Source organism: Drosophila suzukii, chromosome 2L, assembly GCF_043229965.1.
Source record: "Drosophila suzukii chromosome 2L, CBGP_Dsuzu_IsoJpt1.0, whole genome shotgun sequence".
In the NCBI taxonomy this organism is placed as follows: Eukaryota; Metazoa; Arthropoda; class Insecta; order Diptera; family Drosophilidae; genus Drosophila; species Drosophila suzukii.
The window spans coordinates 15,233,642-15,251,769 of NC_092080.1; the positions used below are offsets into that span (position 1 = coordinate 15,233,642).

General features: G+C 38.0%; 2 protein-coding genes across 4 annotated transcripts in view; one reads left to right on the forward strand and one right to left on the reverse strand.

Moving 5' to 3' along the window:
• The first annotated feature begins 1,225 nt into the window (after positions 1-1,225).
• On the forward strand, positions 1,226-5,354 carry obst-E (obstructor-E). 2 transcript variants are annotated; one of them, XM_017067712.4, is made up of 2 exons: positions 1,226-1,410; positions 4,522-5,354. In XM_017067712.4, the coding sequence occupies exons 1-2, from the start codon at positions 1,356-1,358 to the stop codon at positions 5,211-5,213; spliced, it is 747 nt and encodes a 248-aa protein (XP_016923201.3). In that variant the 5' UTR covers positions 1,226-1,355; the 3' UTR covers positions 5,214-5,354. The 2 variants fall into 2 exon arrangements, with proteins under 2 accessions (XP_016923201.3, XP_016923209.2); XM_017067720.4 differs by lacking the exon at positions 4,522-5,354 and adding an exon at positions 3,592-4,275.
• A 2,905-nt stretch (positions 5,355-8,259) lies between these two features.
• The window catches only part of LOC108020370 (neuroguidin), a 42,804-nt gene continuing 32,935 nt past the window's right edge, over positions 8,260-18,128 (reverse strand). For both annotated transcript variants that reach the window (XM_065868919.2, XM_017088607.4), the window contains 3 exons: positions 8,961-9,640; positions 8,708-8,895; positions 8,260-8,639 (listed from right to left, as the gene is read on the reverse strand). In XM_065868919.2, coding sequence (XP_065724991.2) covers positions 8,503-8,639; positions 8,708-8,895; positions 8,961-9,640 — 1,005 coding nt within the window. In that variant the 3' untranslated portion in view covers positions 8,260-8,502. The remainder of the gene's footprint in view (positions 8,640-8,707; positions 8,896-8,960; positions 9,641-18,128) is intronic.

Below are 18,128 nucleotides of genomic sequence, written 5' to 3' on the forward strand. Positions count from 1 at the left end.
TATCCTGAGTTTACTTTTCAATTGGCAACAGTGTGTGTTCAAAATGGCATACAGCATATTTTTGTATGTATATAAATGAAATAAAACGGCAATGTATTACACTATATATGTACATAAATAGTTAATGAAAATGGATTATTTTTTATATCTTCGAGTCGATGTCACAATTCCTATTGAATGAGTCTTCTTAATGATTTATTGCCTGCCAATTGTTTGATTCCTTTTACTTAACGAAAGATACTTGTAGTCCTTTATTTATCTCTTTTTATTAGGTTCCATACCTAATTTGACCAGAAAGAAGACCTTGATCGTAAAATTTTGACTTACACATATTGCAAGAACGCCTCATATGTCTAAATATAACTTTTGTAATAAGTAGTTAAGTGCAAATCTGCTGAGCATGGACTACTAGTTAAATCTAAGAAAAGCTACACAAAACTGAGAAAATAAAAATGAATATAAAAAATGTTTAAGTGTATTTCTTTCCTCCAGGCATTCCTTTTCGGCATTTCTACGAATTTGTATATATTAATTATAAAAGTCTGTCTAATTCTGAACTTTTATGATATCTTTATAGGTATTTTTTGGTTTTAAACTTGTTTTTCGGCTTCATGACATTTGCTGTTCATCTTTCGTCATTACTTAATTTAAGCTTTGATTCTTTAAAAATCCCCACCGCTTAACTTAAGGCCTAATACCAAGATCATTGTCAGATTGTCGTGATTGGTACGGCCTCATGGGCGCAGTCGGCCTTGACTTTAAGTTGGATTTTCAGGTTTTTTTTCGATTTTCGGTTGTCTGTTCAACGAAAACAAAAGTGCGAAATATGGAAATCAAATTAAACATAAATTAAATACAGTCTTCGTTTTCGTTGATTAATATTTAAAACAGTTGCTAGCCAAAACTTGAAGCAGAACTTGCTAGGATGACGAACTGAGTCATTTCGAGCGAAAGGAAGCTTTTTCCAGTGAATTTTTAAGCCATCTGATGTCTTTACGTTTATTCGTTATTTATTAACATGTTTGTTTTTATTGCAATTGAGGCTGAGATTACGACGGCGACGGCCAAAAGCTGTTGCGAATCCCCAACAGGTAGAGGAAGATCAGCAAGCTCCGGCGACAACTCGGCTCGTTGCGATGATGATGATCATCATTATCGTCATCATCGCGAAGAGCTTCAGCTTCGTATGTGATGTTACCAGTTAATATCTGCGTTGTGTTTCTAGCGCAAAACAGTCGAAATTGTCAGCTCGTTGGCAGAGCATCGCAGTAGCTCTCCTTTAGTTTAACTTTTAGTGCCCACTGGGACCACATTTGGATCCACAAACCTACCGAGGACTTTACACAACAGTTAATATGGCTAAAATATTGATCAGTGCTTTATTGTGCGTTGCCATGTTTGGCTCGATGGGTTAGTATTCTACAGTTTTATAACATTTTATTGCCAAAACGAAAGACTTTGGCTGCGAACTTTTCCATATTCAAATCTGATGGGGTGACAGATTTTATTATATGCATACATCAAACCAAAGTGGAATATTAAGCAAATGATCTTGAAGAACTATTCAATTGATCTTACAAAGTAAAAAGAAATGCAACATTTGTATAAAATAATAATAATTTCTGTATTTAATTTTCTAATGAAAACTATAAGAATAATAACACATTTGTTGGGTACTATTTAAAATTCCTTATTTGACTATGACGAGTCCCACCTTCAATTCGCACACTCTGCAATTACTCAGTTGGGCGCGCCACATTGCAATTTTAAAACTAAGGTGATCTTGCAATATTCATCGGATTTTCGCTATCCCGGCTTACATTTTTCTTACAATACCAGGAAATCACACGAGTCTTCAAATACAGAAATTTTAGCATAATGAAAGTGAAAAAAGCTCAGTAAATTCCAGTAATTATTGCGAATCGCTGAAGTAATACTAATATTTAAAATCACACCGAAATTTCATTATTATTTCAAGGTCGGCCTTTTCAGAAATTAAATTCACACGCCGAAGCTGGCAGAAAGAAATGATTATTGCATAACCTTTGGCTGGCGCTGCCGTTGGCGCATTGGTCCATTGTGTGATCTCGTCGACGCCACGAAACGAGTTTATCTTGCGGATAGCGGTCAGACATGTTAGGGGGCTGGGGCTCGAGGCGACAGATCGATCTCGGTGCGTGTATAGCCGGTTGTGGTGACCTTTAAGCGTCTTTGCACCTCTCGGGGGCTCTTTGAATTTGGTTCATCTTCACGATGACAGGTTTCGATGAAAAAGATTGTCGGGAAATAGACGAAAGTGACAGTTTGGTTGCGTGGGAATTACATTATTGTTTACATTATTTGTATTTGATATTTTTTGAGTTTAGTGGCTGCACCACAAAAAAGGTCGAAAAATCTTTTCATGAAAACTACACTACGAAAAGATCGAATGAAATATTATTATTTGTTCCTTTTTAATTTTTTTTATACTAGCAAGGTTTTATTCAACGATTAGCAACCATTTGACTAGTTGATAAAAAGTATTTGATGTTAAATTCGAAAAGAAATACAGCTTTAAGGAATGCATTATATTATTTAAAAACAAGTTACACTATACGCAATACTCATAGATTAGTAGGGTACATAGTATTCTTTAAATGTGTGTAACAGGTTGAAGAAATTTCTAAAAATCGTGAATGTAAAAATCTTGAATCAACTTTGTAGATGTCTTTCAAACGTCGAGATATCGGAATCTATTAAGTTTAAAGAGATAGCATTTTGTAACAGTCGAGTCATTGACTATAGCGTTTTCTCTTTTTTATACAATTTTTGTTCGAGAAAACACTTTTGACAGACCTTACGAGTCTCATATTGTTGTATGTTGTTCAATAAAAATCAGTTGATTTTTTAATGGATTAATACGAATACCGGTAATTGTGGCATTTCGATTTGCAGATTTATTTAGTGGTTCTCTTTTAGTGAGTAGAATTACATGTGATCCTCTTTTATATTAAAATTAAACATTTGTATACCCTCAAAACCATAAGCCTAACATAAATATATTCGCAAAAATAAATAATCATATATTTTAATATCACTTTGCAACTAAACAAATCTGATAACCCTCCACATGTTTTTAATTTTCTAATTTATTTTTTTAAAACCGGCTCCTTTATGCACCTTCCTCTTTAATAACCTATTCCTTTTATACAAGTACTCCTTTTTGAATTCCTTAAAGTAAGAAAAATCACTCTATCGAATTCCCTTGCACCCGTTATTAAAAACCATATTACTCCAAAATATTTTTTTGGTTAACAATCCAACTAACTAAAATTTCTGAATAACATCCGCGGGTTCAACAACCGGGGTGTGTGCCCATAATTCATTAAAATTTCATTATCCGAGTATGTGCACATATCGCGAAAAACCATTGTCAAGTGGAATGCCGCCCTGCGTGGCAATTCCCACGACCTGTTCGATCCTAAAGTACGTACAATGTATCAAATTGCAAAAAAATAATAAGAGGCAGCTTCTCATCATATATCATTAGAGGTAAGCTCGCCACCCCAGTCCCGTTGATCGACATTAACCGTCGTCTGCTATCCATTTCAGCTGCCGCCGCCGCCGGAGGATGCCGGGAGGCGAATGGAACTGCTCCGGTGTCGGGATCCTGCGACGCCTACATCGAGTGCAAGAACGGAGTGGCCGAGGAGAAGCTGTGCCCCGACGGTCTGCTGTACAACGAGAAGTCGACTGGCTATCCCTGTGGCTATCCCATCGATGTGGAGTGCACCCAGGCCCAGAGTCGTCTGCAGGCCGCCCAGCCCACGGAGGATTGCCCCCACCAGTTTGGCTACTATCGCATGGGTGATGCCAGCCACTGTGGACAGTTCATGAACTGCGCCGCCGGCAAGGGATTCGTCTTCGATTGCCCCGTGGGTCTGGCCTGGAACCCGGCCACCTACAAGTGCGATTGGCCCGATCAGGTGGAGGATTGCGATGCCGAGGCCTTCCTGGGTTTCCGCTGCCCAGCACTGGCTCCCAAATCCGCACTGCTGGGCGAGCAGGAGGAGGACTACACCTTCCATCCGTCGCCGGACAACTGCCAGGTGTACTTCATTTGCATTGAGGGACGTCCCCGACGCATCGGTTGTGGCGAGGATCAGGCCTTCAACCAGGAGTTGAAGCAGTGCGACGACATCGAGAATGTGCCCAACTGCAGCAGTGACATCCGTGAGAAGGGTGCCCAGATCAAGGCCGCTCGTCTCCATGCCAAGAAGCACTAGGAACCAGGAACCAAGTCAGAAGGAAGCGATCACCCGTCCAGTTATGGATTCCCATGCAAACATGGCCATTTGGCATTAAGTTGCTCGAGTTTTCTAGTCTGTAGTTAAAGATTTTTGGCAAACTGATTGTTGACATTTTGCTCGTCGTAATAAAAAAAAGGAAAAAAACACAAACAAACTTTCTTATAAATAACTACAAATTTAGTTGTTAAGATAAAGATATCACTTCTTTAATGGCTTCATTATTTAATTACAGTTCTTGGCTCACCGGAATGCCCCACGCCCAATGGTAGATTTGCATCGGGAGATCAGTGTGATGCGTATAGAGAGTGCCAAGATGGTGTGCCCGTGGATAAACTTTGTCCGGATGGACTGCTCTTCCACCAGCGCACCAAGGCGACCGGTGAGTGCACATATGCCCCGTACTCCACCTGCAAGGAGCGGGCTCGTCTGCAGCCCGCCAATGGAACGGATGAGTGCCCCCGACAGTTTGGATTCTATCCAAATGGAGACTCCACCAAGTGCGGAGTGTACCGGAACTGTGCCCATGGCGTGGCCAGTCTGACCAAGTGCCCCGAGGGATTGGCCTTCAATGAGGAGACCTACCAGTGCGACTGGCCCGATCTAGTGGCCGACTGCAATGCCGAGGCCTATCTGGGCTTCAATTGCCCCGCCGCCGATGCCCTCGATGGAACCGCACCCGAGGTGGACGTCAGTCCGGAGGGGGAGCTGCGCTACTATCGCCATCCGCAGACCTGCAAGAAGTACTTCGTCTGCGTCAACGGGCATCCAAGGCTCTACAATTGCGGCAAGTACCTGGCCTTCAACTCGCAGTCGAAACTGTGCGACTTCTACAACAAGGTGCCCGAGTGCTATGCCCTGCTCAAGGAGAAGCAGCGCCTGAAGGCGGAGAAGCTGGGTCCCCAGGTGGCCCAGCCCGAGGCCTAGGCTCTTGGAGAATGCCATGGGATCCAATCGCAGAGGCTGCATAGATATACCCTTCCTGTGCAATGATTATTATCTTGTAAATATGTATGTGCTTGTTGTTTATGCATTCCAATAAATAAGTAATCTATATATAAATGTAAACTACATCACAGTGGATGCAAAAACTTTGTTTTTCAAAATCAGCTCTTTTTTTCAAACGGAAAAATATAACCTAACTCATTCAGCAGATTATTTATTTAAACTTCCTGGTAATATATAAAATTGTTCTTTACGCGCACTTTTGTAGAACTTCAAAATTCTTTCACTAAAATCTTGGTTCAAGATATGAACGTTCGAGAATGAAAAGGTGAAATCTAATTTTGTGGAATAAAGATGAATGAGTCTAGGGTTTTAATCATTAATAGATATTTCACTAGAAAATGTTTTTCGTAAAATGTTCAGTTTTGTATAATTTTCAAAGGAGATTGAAGGATTCAAGGAGATTAAAACAAGCTCTAGGCTTTAAGTTTATAATAGTTAGAAGATTGGGAAAGAAACATTTGGAGACGCAGCCTTGATAAATACATTTCAATTAAAAGCTGGGAAAAGGGTATTTATAAAGAAGTCACAACTCGTATACCATGGATGTGTGCTTACTAACCCCTCTGTTTCTAAAAATAAACCAGTTCTTTAGTTGTTTTTTAGTTTGTAATTTATTATCAGTTTCAGATTTTCAGTTTTTGGAATTTGGTGTGTTAGTTATTGGTAATAGTTAGCTTATTAGTAATTGGTAGATTAATTAAACTTATATTTATATTACATAAGTAAGATGGCAAACCACTTCCGCACTTTTAAACATTATATCGTGAACTTATTTGCACGCTCGTTCATTTCATTCAATTTATAATTTTTTTTACAACGTTTTCATTTGTTAAAAAAATACTTTTTTTTAAAAAACAATTCCAATCTGAAGTTAAGGTTTTGTTTTTGGAAATAATTTAAGCTCGAATTTGTATGGTTGATTAAAACATTTATTCTGCAGTTATCACTAAGTAACCAATTAGTTTTTGTTCAGAATTTTTTAGGGCTGCTTAAAACTAAATTCTCCATTCATCCTTGGGGATCCGACCGCTTCTGCTTTCCTCTGATTCGTTTCTTCTTTGGCTATAAAAATTAAATTACATATAGGTTTTGTTTTTTGAACTTTTGCACTATTCTGTTGTAGATGTTTTTGCTGTTGTGTGAGTATCAGTTACATTTAATTACAACAAATAAATGGTAGTTAAGTTTAGTATTATATTTGGTTTTACAAATTTTTCTTTCACTTCGATTCATATCATTTCTTTTTGCTTTGTGGTGCTTGGCTAAGGCGACTTTTGTTTGGTTGTTTTCACTTTGTTTTTGTTGTCTTTACATTTGCAATATATTTAACTTTTGTATCCGTTTTCATGCTTTCCGCTTTCTTTTACATATACAGAAATAAACAACTTGCACTGAATAGAAACAAGAAAAATGATATTTCGACGGTAAATAAAATGCAGAAAAAAATCAATGATTTCTTTAGTCGTTTTAAAATTTGTGCTAGAAATTCGGCTATTAAAATTATTTAAGTTCATACACACACTTGAGAAAAAGTACATATCTTTTCATTTCATTGTTTTTGTTACATTTTGGTTTTCATTTAAACATATTCAGTCTTTCAGCTTTTAACATAAATAAATTAATTAAATTAATTTATTTAATTACATTTAAAAACATCATGTTGCTTGTTGCCTGTAAATAATTTTGAGTTCTATTGCATTTATGTGGTAAATTTCGGTTGTCTGCCCATCGTTGCTTGTTTCTTAAATTTATAGCCAAAAGTTGTTTCAAAAAATTTTGAAGAAATTTTACATCCTTAGTCAAAGTTTGTTGTAGAAGCCAAAAGATTTGCTTGTTTGCTTGCTGCCTTCTTTAACTTAATACTACATACCTTTGTTTTTTATTTATCATTTACATTTAATTGTATTAATTATATGTTTTGTAATATAGTTCTTCAACTAGTCCCCTCACTTTCCCTTTTGCGCGCTTTTCAATAGGTTTTACTCATAAATTGGTTTAGTTTCTGTGTTTCCCATACGTTTAAAAACTTTTAAAGTGGACGTAGCATCTCATCGCTTAAGGGTATTCAAAGTGTGTTGCTTAATTTTAATTTAATCAATATATAAGAAATATATAAAATTTCGTGTCTAAATTCAGTTGTTTTTAGGAGTTTTTTTGGTTGAAACTAAAATAACTATTCTTTCGCGTATTGGTTTAAAAGTTTATCAAATACTCTCTGTTCGATTTTAATTTTTGTATTTTGGTTTTTGGGTGGGGCTTACGTTATTATAGTTTTATATAGTCTTTCTTTCGATCGTTGCTTTCATATACGCCAACTTAAAAGTTTTCGTCAAAATTTGTTTTCGTTTCGCTCATTTCTTACTGTGTAAACCGGTCTCTTGTTAAGGCATCTGCTTTTTGTCACTGAAGTTCTGTTTTTCTTTTGTTTCTAGTTTTGGTTTTGCATTTTTTAGGTCTGACTGCATTGGAATTTGGTTTAATTTATATTTCAAAACAAGAGTACCCAAAGTATAAACCTCCGATAGTTTACATTTGCCCAAAGATTTTAAATTTTAGCTGTGACTCCTAAAAACAACGAAATACGTTTGTAGTCTTTATGATTAATTTTGCTGTGCCTTAAGATACAATTTTAATTTGAAAATTTACGTTCACTTTGTAATACAGTACTAGACAAAGTTTCCCTTTGCTTTAAGTTTTTAATTTCGTTTGAGTGTTAAATTTTCTTTTAGTTTTGAATTTAGTTTAGGTCTCTGAATAAACTTAAATTAGTAATTTTGTGGTCTAAATTTGAATGCAGTTTACAATGCGCATTTTGTATATTTTGTGTTTTATGTGGAATATTAGTTTATAAACGCATTTAAGCGCCATGCTGGATAAGCATTTTCAATTAATAAGCTGAAAATAATTTAAAGTCATTTTTGAAATGAAATCAACAAATTAATAAAAACACGTTTGTATTGTAATGTTTAATGATATAAGAAAGTGTTTAATGAAAATTCAGTATAAATTGGAAAAAACTTAACATTACACAATGAAATACAAATGTTAAAGACTCAAAAATATATAAAAACTTTAAATCAACTAAGATAAAAATAATGGAAAACACAACTTATTAAATCATTATAAAATATAACTGCTTTAAAACTTTTTCACTTTTTATATAACCTAAAAGATGTTGTCACTTATTTAGTGGTTTTTGACCTTCCCATTAATGGAACTTTCGCTTTTTACCGCCGCGTTTCTTTCCTTTGCCTTTTCCCTTGGCCAGTTTGCGCTTTTTGCTTCCATCGCCGCGCAGGGCTGATTCCCGACTAATCTCCCCGAGGATTTCATCGCCAAGTGTGCCTGTGAGGGGCATAGATAAATGGTTTAGCAAATTCCTTGAAAATAACTGGAGGATGGAAAAAACCTACCCAACGTGGTCAGTTTACGCTGACGATGCTTCTCCGCCTTGGTCACCGGCAGACGCATCAAGTAGGTCTCCTCGTACTCCTGTTTCTCCTTCTGTGCATTTGACAGCAGCTGCTGAGCCCTCGATCCCGACGATATCTCAGTTGGGGCATCCAAGTATTCCTCCTTCAGGTCCTGCAACATGGAAGACCTGCGAAAAAGATACATCCTCGGTTGATAAATGAAAACTAATGAGGAGCAGTTGTCAAAACCCACGTAATGGCCCGTTTCTTGGCCCGGTCCAGGGCCTTCTTCTCCTTGTCGGCATCGCGTTCATCGCCATCGTAGTAAACTGGTTTTATGCGCGGCGGAACATACACTCCGGATTTCCCGGCTGTGGCCGCCTTGCGTGGCATTTTCGCTGCTCCGGCCTCATCCTCATCGTCCTCCTCATCATCATCATCATCGTCATCATCCCCATCGCTGCCATCTTCCGCATCATCATCCCCATTGCGACCTGCTCCGGCTGCACTGCTCATCATATCATCTGGATTGGGCTTATAAAGTATGGGATCTGTACTGCTAGACACGCCTGTGGTGGCTGTCTTCACCAGCTTGTCGATCTGGTAGCGCAGCTTGTGATCTATAGGTCGAATCTTCTCCAGCACTGTGCGAATCTCAATCAGACGCTCGATGGAGGGATCACCCTCAATGGTCTCGCCGGAGCATTTGCGCAGTACCACGTAGGTTAGATTGATCAAGTAGTCGAGCAACATGTGGTACTTGACCTCCAGGAAGCTCAGACCGTACTCCGTGGTCAGTTCACCTCGCTTGACCCGCTGCAGCATACCCTCCACCAGATCCGTCACCTGTTTCACATTGCTGTTCATCTCGCCAAGCAGCTGGATGGCCTGCGGGATGTCCTGGCCCTGCACATCACAGTCGTAGTCGAGAGCCTTAAAGAAAAAGTTCAAAGAAAAGATTAGAATATTTACAAAAATTAGGGATTTAAAAATACAGTCTATAGCTAATATTTCACCCAACTATACTTATGGATAAGCTAATCGCCAGACCATTTAAACAGCTTACCATGCCAATTTCCTGATATGTTCTAAAACCCTAGTCGGCTCATTCGGTCCATTCAACATGCATTTGCTGTGGACCAGGTCTAAAGCCCGGAGAATTTCATTATATGTGAAGCACCCTGGCAAATCTACCTCCATACTGCCCAGTCAAGTGTCGCGTAACTCATTTGCATATTTTATTGGTTGCCATTTAATTATTTGCATTTTACAACATTTTTGGCTGCACACACACCGCCCACACACTCACCCACCTCAGGGCCATCTGCTTTCTGACCGACCCGGCTTATGTTGCATTTATTTTCAATTAATATTAATAAAGCTGGCGGTTGGCGGTGGAGGAGCTATAAGGTGGAATGGCGTAGGCTGGGTTTGGTAAAACGGGAATTGTCTATTTTAGAGATTAATTTCAAAATACCTTTTTTTCCCCTTATATATTTGTTTTTGTCATTTGTGGTCTGCGAATTTCGCCTGCAGTTTTACAAAGCAATTTACCAAATTGTTATTTTGACAGCAAAATTTCTGGTTGAGTGCAGAATAACCCGTAGGTTTTATTGCGCATTATGAACGAATTTACATATTTTTATTGGCAAATTATTTTAATTGCATTTTGAGGCTAAGCATGTATAATATGTACATAAATTAAAGCAAGTGTGGTGAAATTTGGCTCATGGGTGGTTTAATATTGGATAGTTAAAAATTTATAAAGCGAAAAGGATTAATCAATATTCGACTAATTAAGATTTTTAGATGAATGCTTTCCGGTCTCTTTAGTTACTTTGAAATCTAAATATCTTTAGGTGTTTCACCAGACGTTTTTAAAAATAATTTCAAATTTTTAAAGTGCGTTTTTAGATGGTTCCTAAATCTTTATTGGAGTAGCTTTTTTAAATTACTCTTTTTTACACCAATACAACTACTCGTACAAAAAGATTATTTATTCTAAAAAGAGTTAAATAAATATGCTTCTATCGACGGAATTTAAATAATCGTATGGTGAAAATATTCGATGCGGAATTTGAATATTCATGACAAGTTGACATCTGCAATAGGAACAGTACAAAAGTATCTACGCCTGTGGCACAAACATGACTGGCATGACCAATAGTCACTTTCCTGCTCTTGCGCAACCCAACTAACTGCCAGACAAACAAAGCGTTAAATAAAACGCGGGCATATTTAAGCAGAAACAGCCAATTGCAGATACGATGCGTTCTAACTGCCCACTATCCCAAAAACCCCAACACCATTCCCAACTCCAGATAGCCGAAATGAGATGAGATGGGTATAACGAGGCTTCCATTATAAACTGACACCCCAAAATGGCAGCCATAACAACGTGTGTATTGGACCTGCCAATGGCAAATACTACAAATTGCAAACTATGGTTAGTTCCACCATACTGCCCTTTCTATAGGGCGGGGGGTCATTCTCCTCTATCACAAAGTGCAGAAATGATTTAAAATTCGACGAACCTTTTGTGTCATTTCCAAATGCACCACCAGCCAACACAATGCAATTTTCGAAATTATTGTAGTTGTAGCATTGCTGTCACTGTTAAGCATTAATCGTTATTACGCAATGGGCATTATGTACATCATGGCCATCAAAAAATGGGGGTCCGTGGGCAAAAACACAAAACATAATTCGCCCATAAGTAGGCAATGCAAATGCAATCGAATCCATTCGAGGGATACGAGGAGAGGCTGCGCTTTGTATATACAATATCTGCATGTACTGCATATATGCCCACTCATTCTACAAAACTCGAATAAACAAACCATTTTTCCTGGCCATTTTTCCGTCGCATGAATTAAATATAAACAGCAATTTCTGTTTGTTTTTCAGCCAGGTTATGGAAAACCCTGCACATCCGCGACCCTTCTTTTTATGCATCCCTTTCTGCCGCAATCCGCTGAATTTAATGACAACATTTGATGGCGTCTACCCCCGTGTTTCCCCATCCCTCAAAACAAAAAACCCCTTTCTACTGGTCCTGAGTGCAATTGCCTGAAATTATATTCGGTGCGTTATACATATCCAATTTATTTTTATATTATTTCATGCATTAATGTCATAAATAAATTTCAGTTCGAGTTCGTATGTGGTTTTAGCTTCGTCTGCGATAATTGCCTGAATCATTTGCATATTGGGTGTACAGTTTTTGACAGACGATAAAAGCAGTTGTGTGGTAATTGCCAAAAATAACGGATGGGGAATGGTGTTTTAATTAAGGGGTTTGAAATTTCCATGTTTTTATACCCCTTTGTGTTTTCAAAACTTAAAATAATTTTAAGTTCAAAGTAGTTATCATTATTACCTATTTATAATATTTATAGTTGGTAAATAAGTTTTTAAATCTATATATGCTCATAACTAGACCTTAATCCCCCTTTCTCTCTCGATATATTTGTATGCGCTTATTTACCTTTACTCGGTAAATAACCTTAAAAATCTATAAATGCTACCCTGTAAGGGGGGATTAAGGATACGTGTATAGCATTAATAGATTTTTAAAGTTATTTACCGAATACAAATAGAACAGCCGCACACGTATAAGAAATACCCCAAAAACTGGGCTCATATCAATTGGCAGACATGAAATCACTACGAAACACTTTGCTTCCTATCGATGCCATCAGTCGAAATCCCGCCATTGGGGAACTACAAATTTTCGAATTTCGGCCGCGGCAGCCATCTGCATCTGCTGGGATTTCTGGTTGTGGGGGATTTCGGGACCACCACACGAGGCGACGCCCATTAGAAATCGATTGACATAACTCAAAAATTGTGCAAATTAACGTTAAACCGGCGAGCCAACGAGAACATCTATGGGAGGGAGTGCGCTTTGCAAGCCAGCGAAGCCTGTGAAACATGGCGGTTCGAGTCGGTGTGGAATTCTTCGCAGACCAAATGCACTGAAAAAAATCCTTATTGCTCTTCATATTACATTTTTTATTTTAAACTTTTTTATTTTTGAATTCGTTAGTAGTTTGTTTGTTTTTTATAAAACATTTTGACAGTAAGCTAGCAATTTTCTCTTAATGGAGTAATACTTCCTCATTTCAGCATTATAATAAATTTAAAACTAAGACATATACATTTCAAAATTTAATTTAATAATAAGTATAATTTTAAGAAAAAGAAAATGGGTCTAAATTTGTATCTGAGTGTGTCAGGCAGGCGCTTGATGTAGTACCCGCAAGCTGGCTCTAAACCGCAGTGAGCCACCCGACCACAAAGCCACCCAAGTACCTAATCCTCCACTCCGGAGTCTGATGACTTCCCCCAAAGAGGGGCACCCAAATATGTGCAATTTTTCGTGGTACGTGTCGCTGTCTTTATTGTCGTTGCAGTCGCTGGTGTTGTCGTTGTGTAATGCCAATAACCGAAATATTGATTCAAATTCATGTGTAGAGAACGTATAGCTTCGGGTTTCCCAAATGGCCTTTAGCCACCATAGATACTTTCTAAAAATAAAAATCGTAATACTCGCGTAGGAATAACACAGATTTTTCAACCAAATGGTTTAAGTTGATATAGCTCTGTAAAAGACGTAAAGCTTCCATGGTTTAAACCTATTTAGATACAAATATTTACAATTCTAAGGAATCACTCTATAATTTTTAGTACCTGACTATTATAAATACATTTCCTTGAGAAAATTTGTTTCCTTTCTGAATGTTTTTGGTATAAAAACATAAAGTTTATATTTTGCGTTAAGTTGTTTATTCAAAATTCTGTGAGTAAAAATACTGATGTTACACCACAGAATTTAACGTTTGAAGGAAAATGTTTAAGAGTTGGCGCAGCGAATGTCATTATTCCTGTTGCGGCTGGCATGTGGGTTGCATTTTAGCGGATGGATTGGATTGAAGAGGGTTGGGTTAGAGGTTTGCGTTGGTTTGGACAAAAACGGGAAATGAAACTTTGCGGTTTCGAGCCAATGCAAATGCAGCTGGAAACACTTTTCCACACACGATGAGCACTCATATTCGATTCCCGAAAAAAAATTGCATAGTTTGCATAAAACAGGCACCATAATTTTCCGCCTGAATTTGCATATGACAATTATCAATTTCGGTTTTATTTATTCAACCTCCACCGCTAAAATTCCGACCAATTCAGAAATCCATTATTTATTTTAATAATTGGCAAGCGCAAAAAATAAATAAAATAAATTAAACACGATAGCAAATTGGCAGCGCGAACAAAAAGTGGCTGGTTGGACTCGAGTGCGGGGTTCTAAGGGTGGTCAAATAAATTGAATGGGTGATAAAAAGGAGGCTCTTCCCCCAAACATAAATACAATTTAAATGGTCTACGGTTTTAATGGTAAAATTAGTCAGAGACTGTACCGAATATAATATGTGTATCCCCGTGTTTCGGATATTTAAAGAAACTTGTCCTGAACCAGGCTAGATTTATTCGGACTTTTATAACCTAAAGCTACCAAAAACACAAAGTTAAAACTGTGGAATATCGCTGTTTTTAATAAAACTTAAAATCAATAAAAAGCCATGCTTATATTAAACATTTTTGATACCAAATTTATAAAATGTTCTCACATCTGTAAATAAATAATCCCTTTGAATCCGTCAATATCCATATTCCAGCACCATCTCACACTGCTCGTTATTGTTATTTAAAAAATACAAATATTCGAGGCATATGTATACACAAACAGAATCGGCCAAAACACGGGGGCCGAGAACAGAAAAAAAGGAGCCACATTGCTATGAAATATTGCCAATCAGAAATGAAACCGAAAATAAATCGATTGTTTCAACAAACGCACATAGCGCAACAACAACAACAACGAATCCAACTAGCCATGGCCAAAAAGCAAAACAACAACCATATGTCGATGGGGAAGGTCTGAAAGAGTCGGGAACAACACGTTCTCTGTCCCATTCTCCGAAATTCTGCGAAACGCGAAAAAGTGGGCGGTGGTTTGGGTGATTTTTGGGTGGTTTGGAGGTTTTTTGGGTGGTGGTGGGCGATGGTGGGTCGCTTGAGTGATTGCCGCGTCTGCGGGGGTGCAAATTGAAACAGAGTTGAGCCCCCGATCCCGCCCGAGGACTGTCCAGTTGGACCAGCACCACCAGGCCAACCCAGTCCAGCCCAGGGTTTCGTTATGCCAGCCAAGTGTCGTTTGTTCGCTGGTCGTTTGGGCCTGGTTCGTGTCGCTCGGCCGCTCTTGGCCAAAAACCCGCGAGGCCCAACAAGCGCGTCGAGTGATTGGGTGGCCAGGAGGTGGGTTTGGCCAGGACTGGGCCGGCTGATTTCCGGCGCTGCACGTTGCATTTGCATGTGTGAGACATAATTGGACAGCATGGAACGTGAGCCGACCAGAGACGCAATGAATGGCAGGCACAGTGGCCAGGATAGCCAAAAATACAGACCATCTTGGTGATGCATATCAAATGTATAATATTTTACTGAGACCAATTTTTGGAATCGAGTTTTATTAAACTCAAACTTTTTATAAAATTGTGATTATAAAGATGTTTTACTGGGTACATTCAATAGCGTCCAGTAAAATAACGCCCATGGTTAGTTTAATTTCATTTTTTCGTAATTGTATTTTTTATTCTTAAGGGCGTTCTTATAATTATTTCACTAAGCTTTATTTAAAACCGTTAATTTTGTTACTCGTTACTGGCAGAGTAAAAGGGTACAATAGATTCTTGATCAGGATCACTATTCTTTCGTATGAACGCCGAATTATAAAAGCTAGAGAGTTTGGATTAGGCATGCAGATTCTAGAGATTCTTACGCAGCTCAATTTTATTTCAGCAAGGAGGCACTCCCATAATAAAGTCTATCTGGCACCCATATTTTTATGTTTCGGTGTATATTGAAAGTCGAGTTTGGCACTCGACTATAGATTTTCTTATTGGTTATTTTGACTTTAGGACCACAGTACAGAGGTCGGTTTCTAACCTTTTTCTCCCTGGGTTTCACTGTCTTTTTCCCCTCTCTAACTGAACCTTTGCATATTGATTATGCTGCCCACTCACCACCTTCGCCAATCTTTGTTGACCAGCTTTTTGTAAGGGCACAGTCAAAGGTTCATCCAGAAAATACTTATTTTGACTTTGAAATGACTCAGCCCTTGGAATTGGGACACCAAAGGATTGCAGAAGCAATAGGCAAAAGAATGACGAAACAAGTGGTTTGATAAATTTAAAGTTTATTAAATAATTACCGAAATATTTGTCATCTTATAAATGACATTCCATGTTTCCGCTTGTGCCTGGAAAATTTTCCTAGTAAATCCCAGAATGAATTGTTTATTGACTGAGAGCTTTACAGACAGACAGGTATTTCAAAACCATATATTGTTATATAAATTTATCAAAATAAAGTCCAACTGTATGTCTATCGTTTTGCCAATCCCCAAACAAAAATTCTTCTCTATATAATATATGTATATGCCCAGAGATTATGGTATAGGAAGCAAAGATTTCCCGGGTGTGTATATATATTTGCACGTTGAACAAATAATATTTATAAAATACACAAAACACAATTGTGTATATACAATATATAGAATGCATTGAAAGACCTCCTCTCTCACTCACTCTTTGGCGGGGAAACTGGAATGGAGATCCACATAAATTTACGTGCCAATAAAATAAACAAGCGCGGAGTTTTTGGTGATTCGCCAGTGGAAATAACAGCGGGTAGAGCCAGAGGATGGGTTAGTAGAGATGGGGTCCTCAGGAAGAGGCAGCCATAGAGGCTTTTTGCCATTTAAACCAGCCCACACACACAGGCTGGCCCAGCAACTCCCCATTTTTCCCGCCTTTCGCCATGCATGCATAAATTGCGCGAATTTTTAACGTTGATTGTAGAACAGGCAAAAATAACCGTGTGGTAGAGCTCTACACTCCAATCCAGCTGGCTCGTTGGCAGGGCATTGGTGGTTGGGGGCACACAGACGTTGTCACAACAAATGCTCCGCGAGTTTTATATAAATTTTAAATACAATTTGCTATTGAGCCCCGCCAAAAGCCAACAAAAACAACAGTTAACGACCAACAACGTTTCGAATCGTAGAGATGGATTTCAGGGGAAAGGGTTAGACTGTCTATAGATGCGCACGAGGATATATGTATATATATTCGTAGTCGGAGGTCGGGAGAAGTGGACAAACTGTCGCTTAATTGGAAATTGTGTATTGTTTAGAGAGAGCATCGAAAAGGCGGAGATAGCCCACGAAGTTTTGTTTTTTTTATAACTAAATATTTCTTTCCATGTTTATTAGATAGGGGAAATTGTATTCAATTTAATTTTATAAAATGTGTTTTGCTCGGAACATTACAAAATATTTTTAAGCGTTTAGTATTTTATTTTTCGCATGTATCCCATTTTGATTCACTTTTAAGTTTAAGCCGATAACATTGTTCATTTAAAAATTCTTTAGAAAATGTTATAGCCGAAATTTTGCATAAAGATTATCTTTCGTAAGCTTTTCTTTTAATGATAAGCAAAAAAAAGATCCTTAAAAAATGCATTAATGCATGTATATATATATATAAATGAGTATACTTATTGTATTAGATACTTCTCCATAAAAATGAAGAGTCACATAATTAAATAAATCCACCCGGCGCGCTCTCTACGCAATTATCTCCTCAAAACACTTGCATCACTAATCCTGAGCCGTGTTTATAAACTGAACGCATAAAAAAATCTCAAAGGCAACGCGTCTAATCTATTAAAAACTCGCATGAAAAAGGGAAAAAAATAATTTTAACCAGAAACGGGACAGAAAGGATACGGATACTTATCCGTAAAGGAAGGACGACCGACTGACTGGCAAACTTGCTACCGAATGATGAATGAGCGAATGCCTTTCCGCTGTTTTATATCTTGACGACCGCAATTCGTGGGCAGGAGAATGGCTCGCAGAAAGTATAAAGCTACCCACCGATGCGAGCCGCAGATAAATTTTATAAATTAAATAGACAAACTCCTGGCCCCAGCATACATGCCCAGAAAGCATATTACCGTAAAATTTCCGCCAACTCCACCGAAAAAAAAAAAATATACATACAAAATCGACCCAAAACAGAAAATCTCATTACAATTTCAACGCGATCAGACAAAGCAGCATCAGCAGGAAGGCAGCGAGCACAGGAAACCCTGATGATGAAATGGATTTTTATCCCAAAACAGGACACGGCGAATGAAAGAAACATGCGAGGGGATACAGGGAGCAGGGAATTATGGAAAAAAGAAGGACTGCCCGGAACAAAAACGTCAACAATAAAGCGCTGTTTTAACTCTCAACTGCTGGTTACTGGTTAGGCAAACCGATTACTCAGTACTCACGATAACTTCAACAAATATT

What these genes read in the sequence shown, in the direction of transcription:
- obst-E (XM_017067712.4), top strand. Translation starts at nt 1,356, where the DNA reads ATGGCTAAAATATTGATCAGTGCTTTATTGTGCGTTGCCATGTTTGGC. An exon ending in TGCCATGTTTGGCTCGATGG is followed by an intron (nt 1,411 to 4,521) that starts GTTAGTATTCTA and finishes ATTTAATTACAG; the next exon opens with TTCTTGGCTCACCGGAATGC.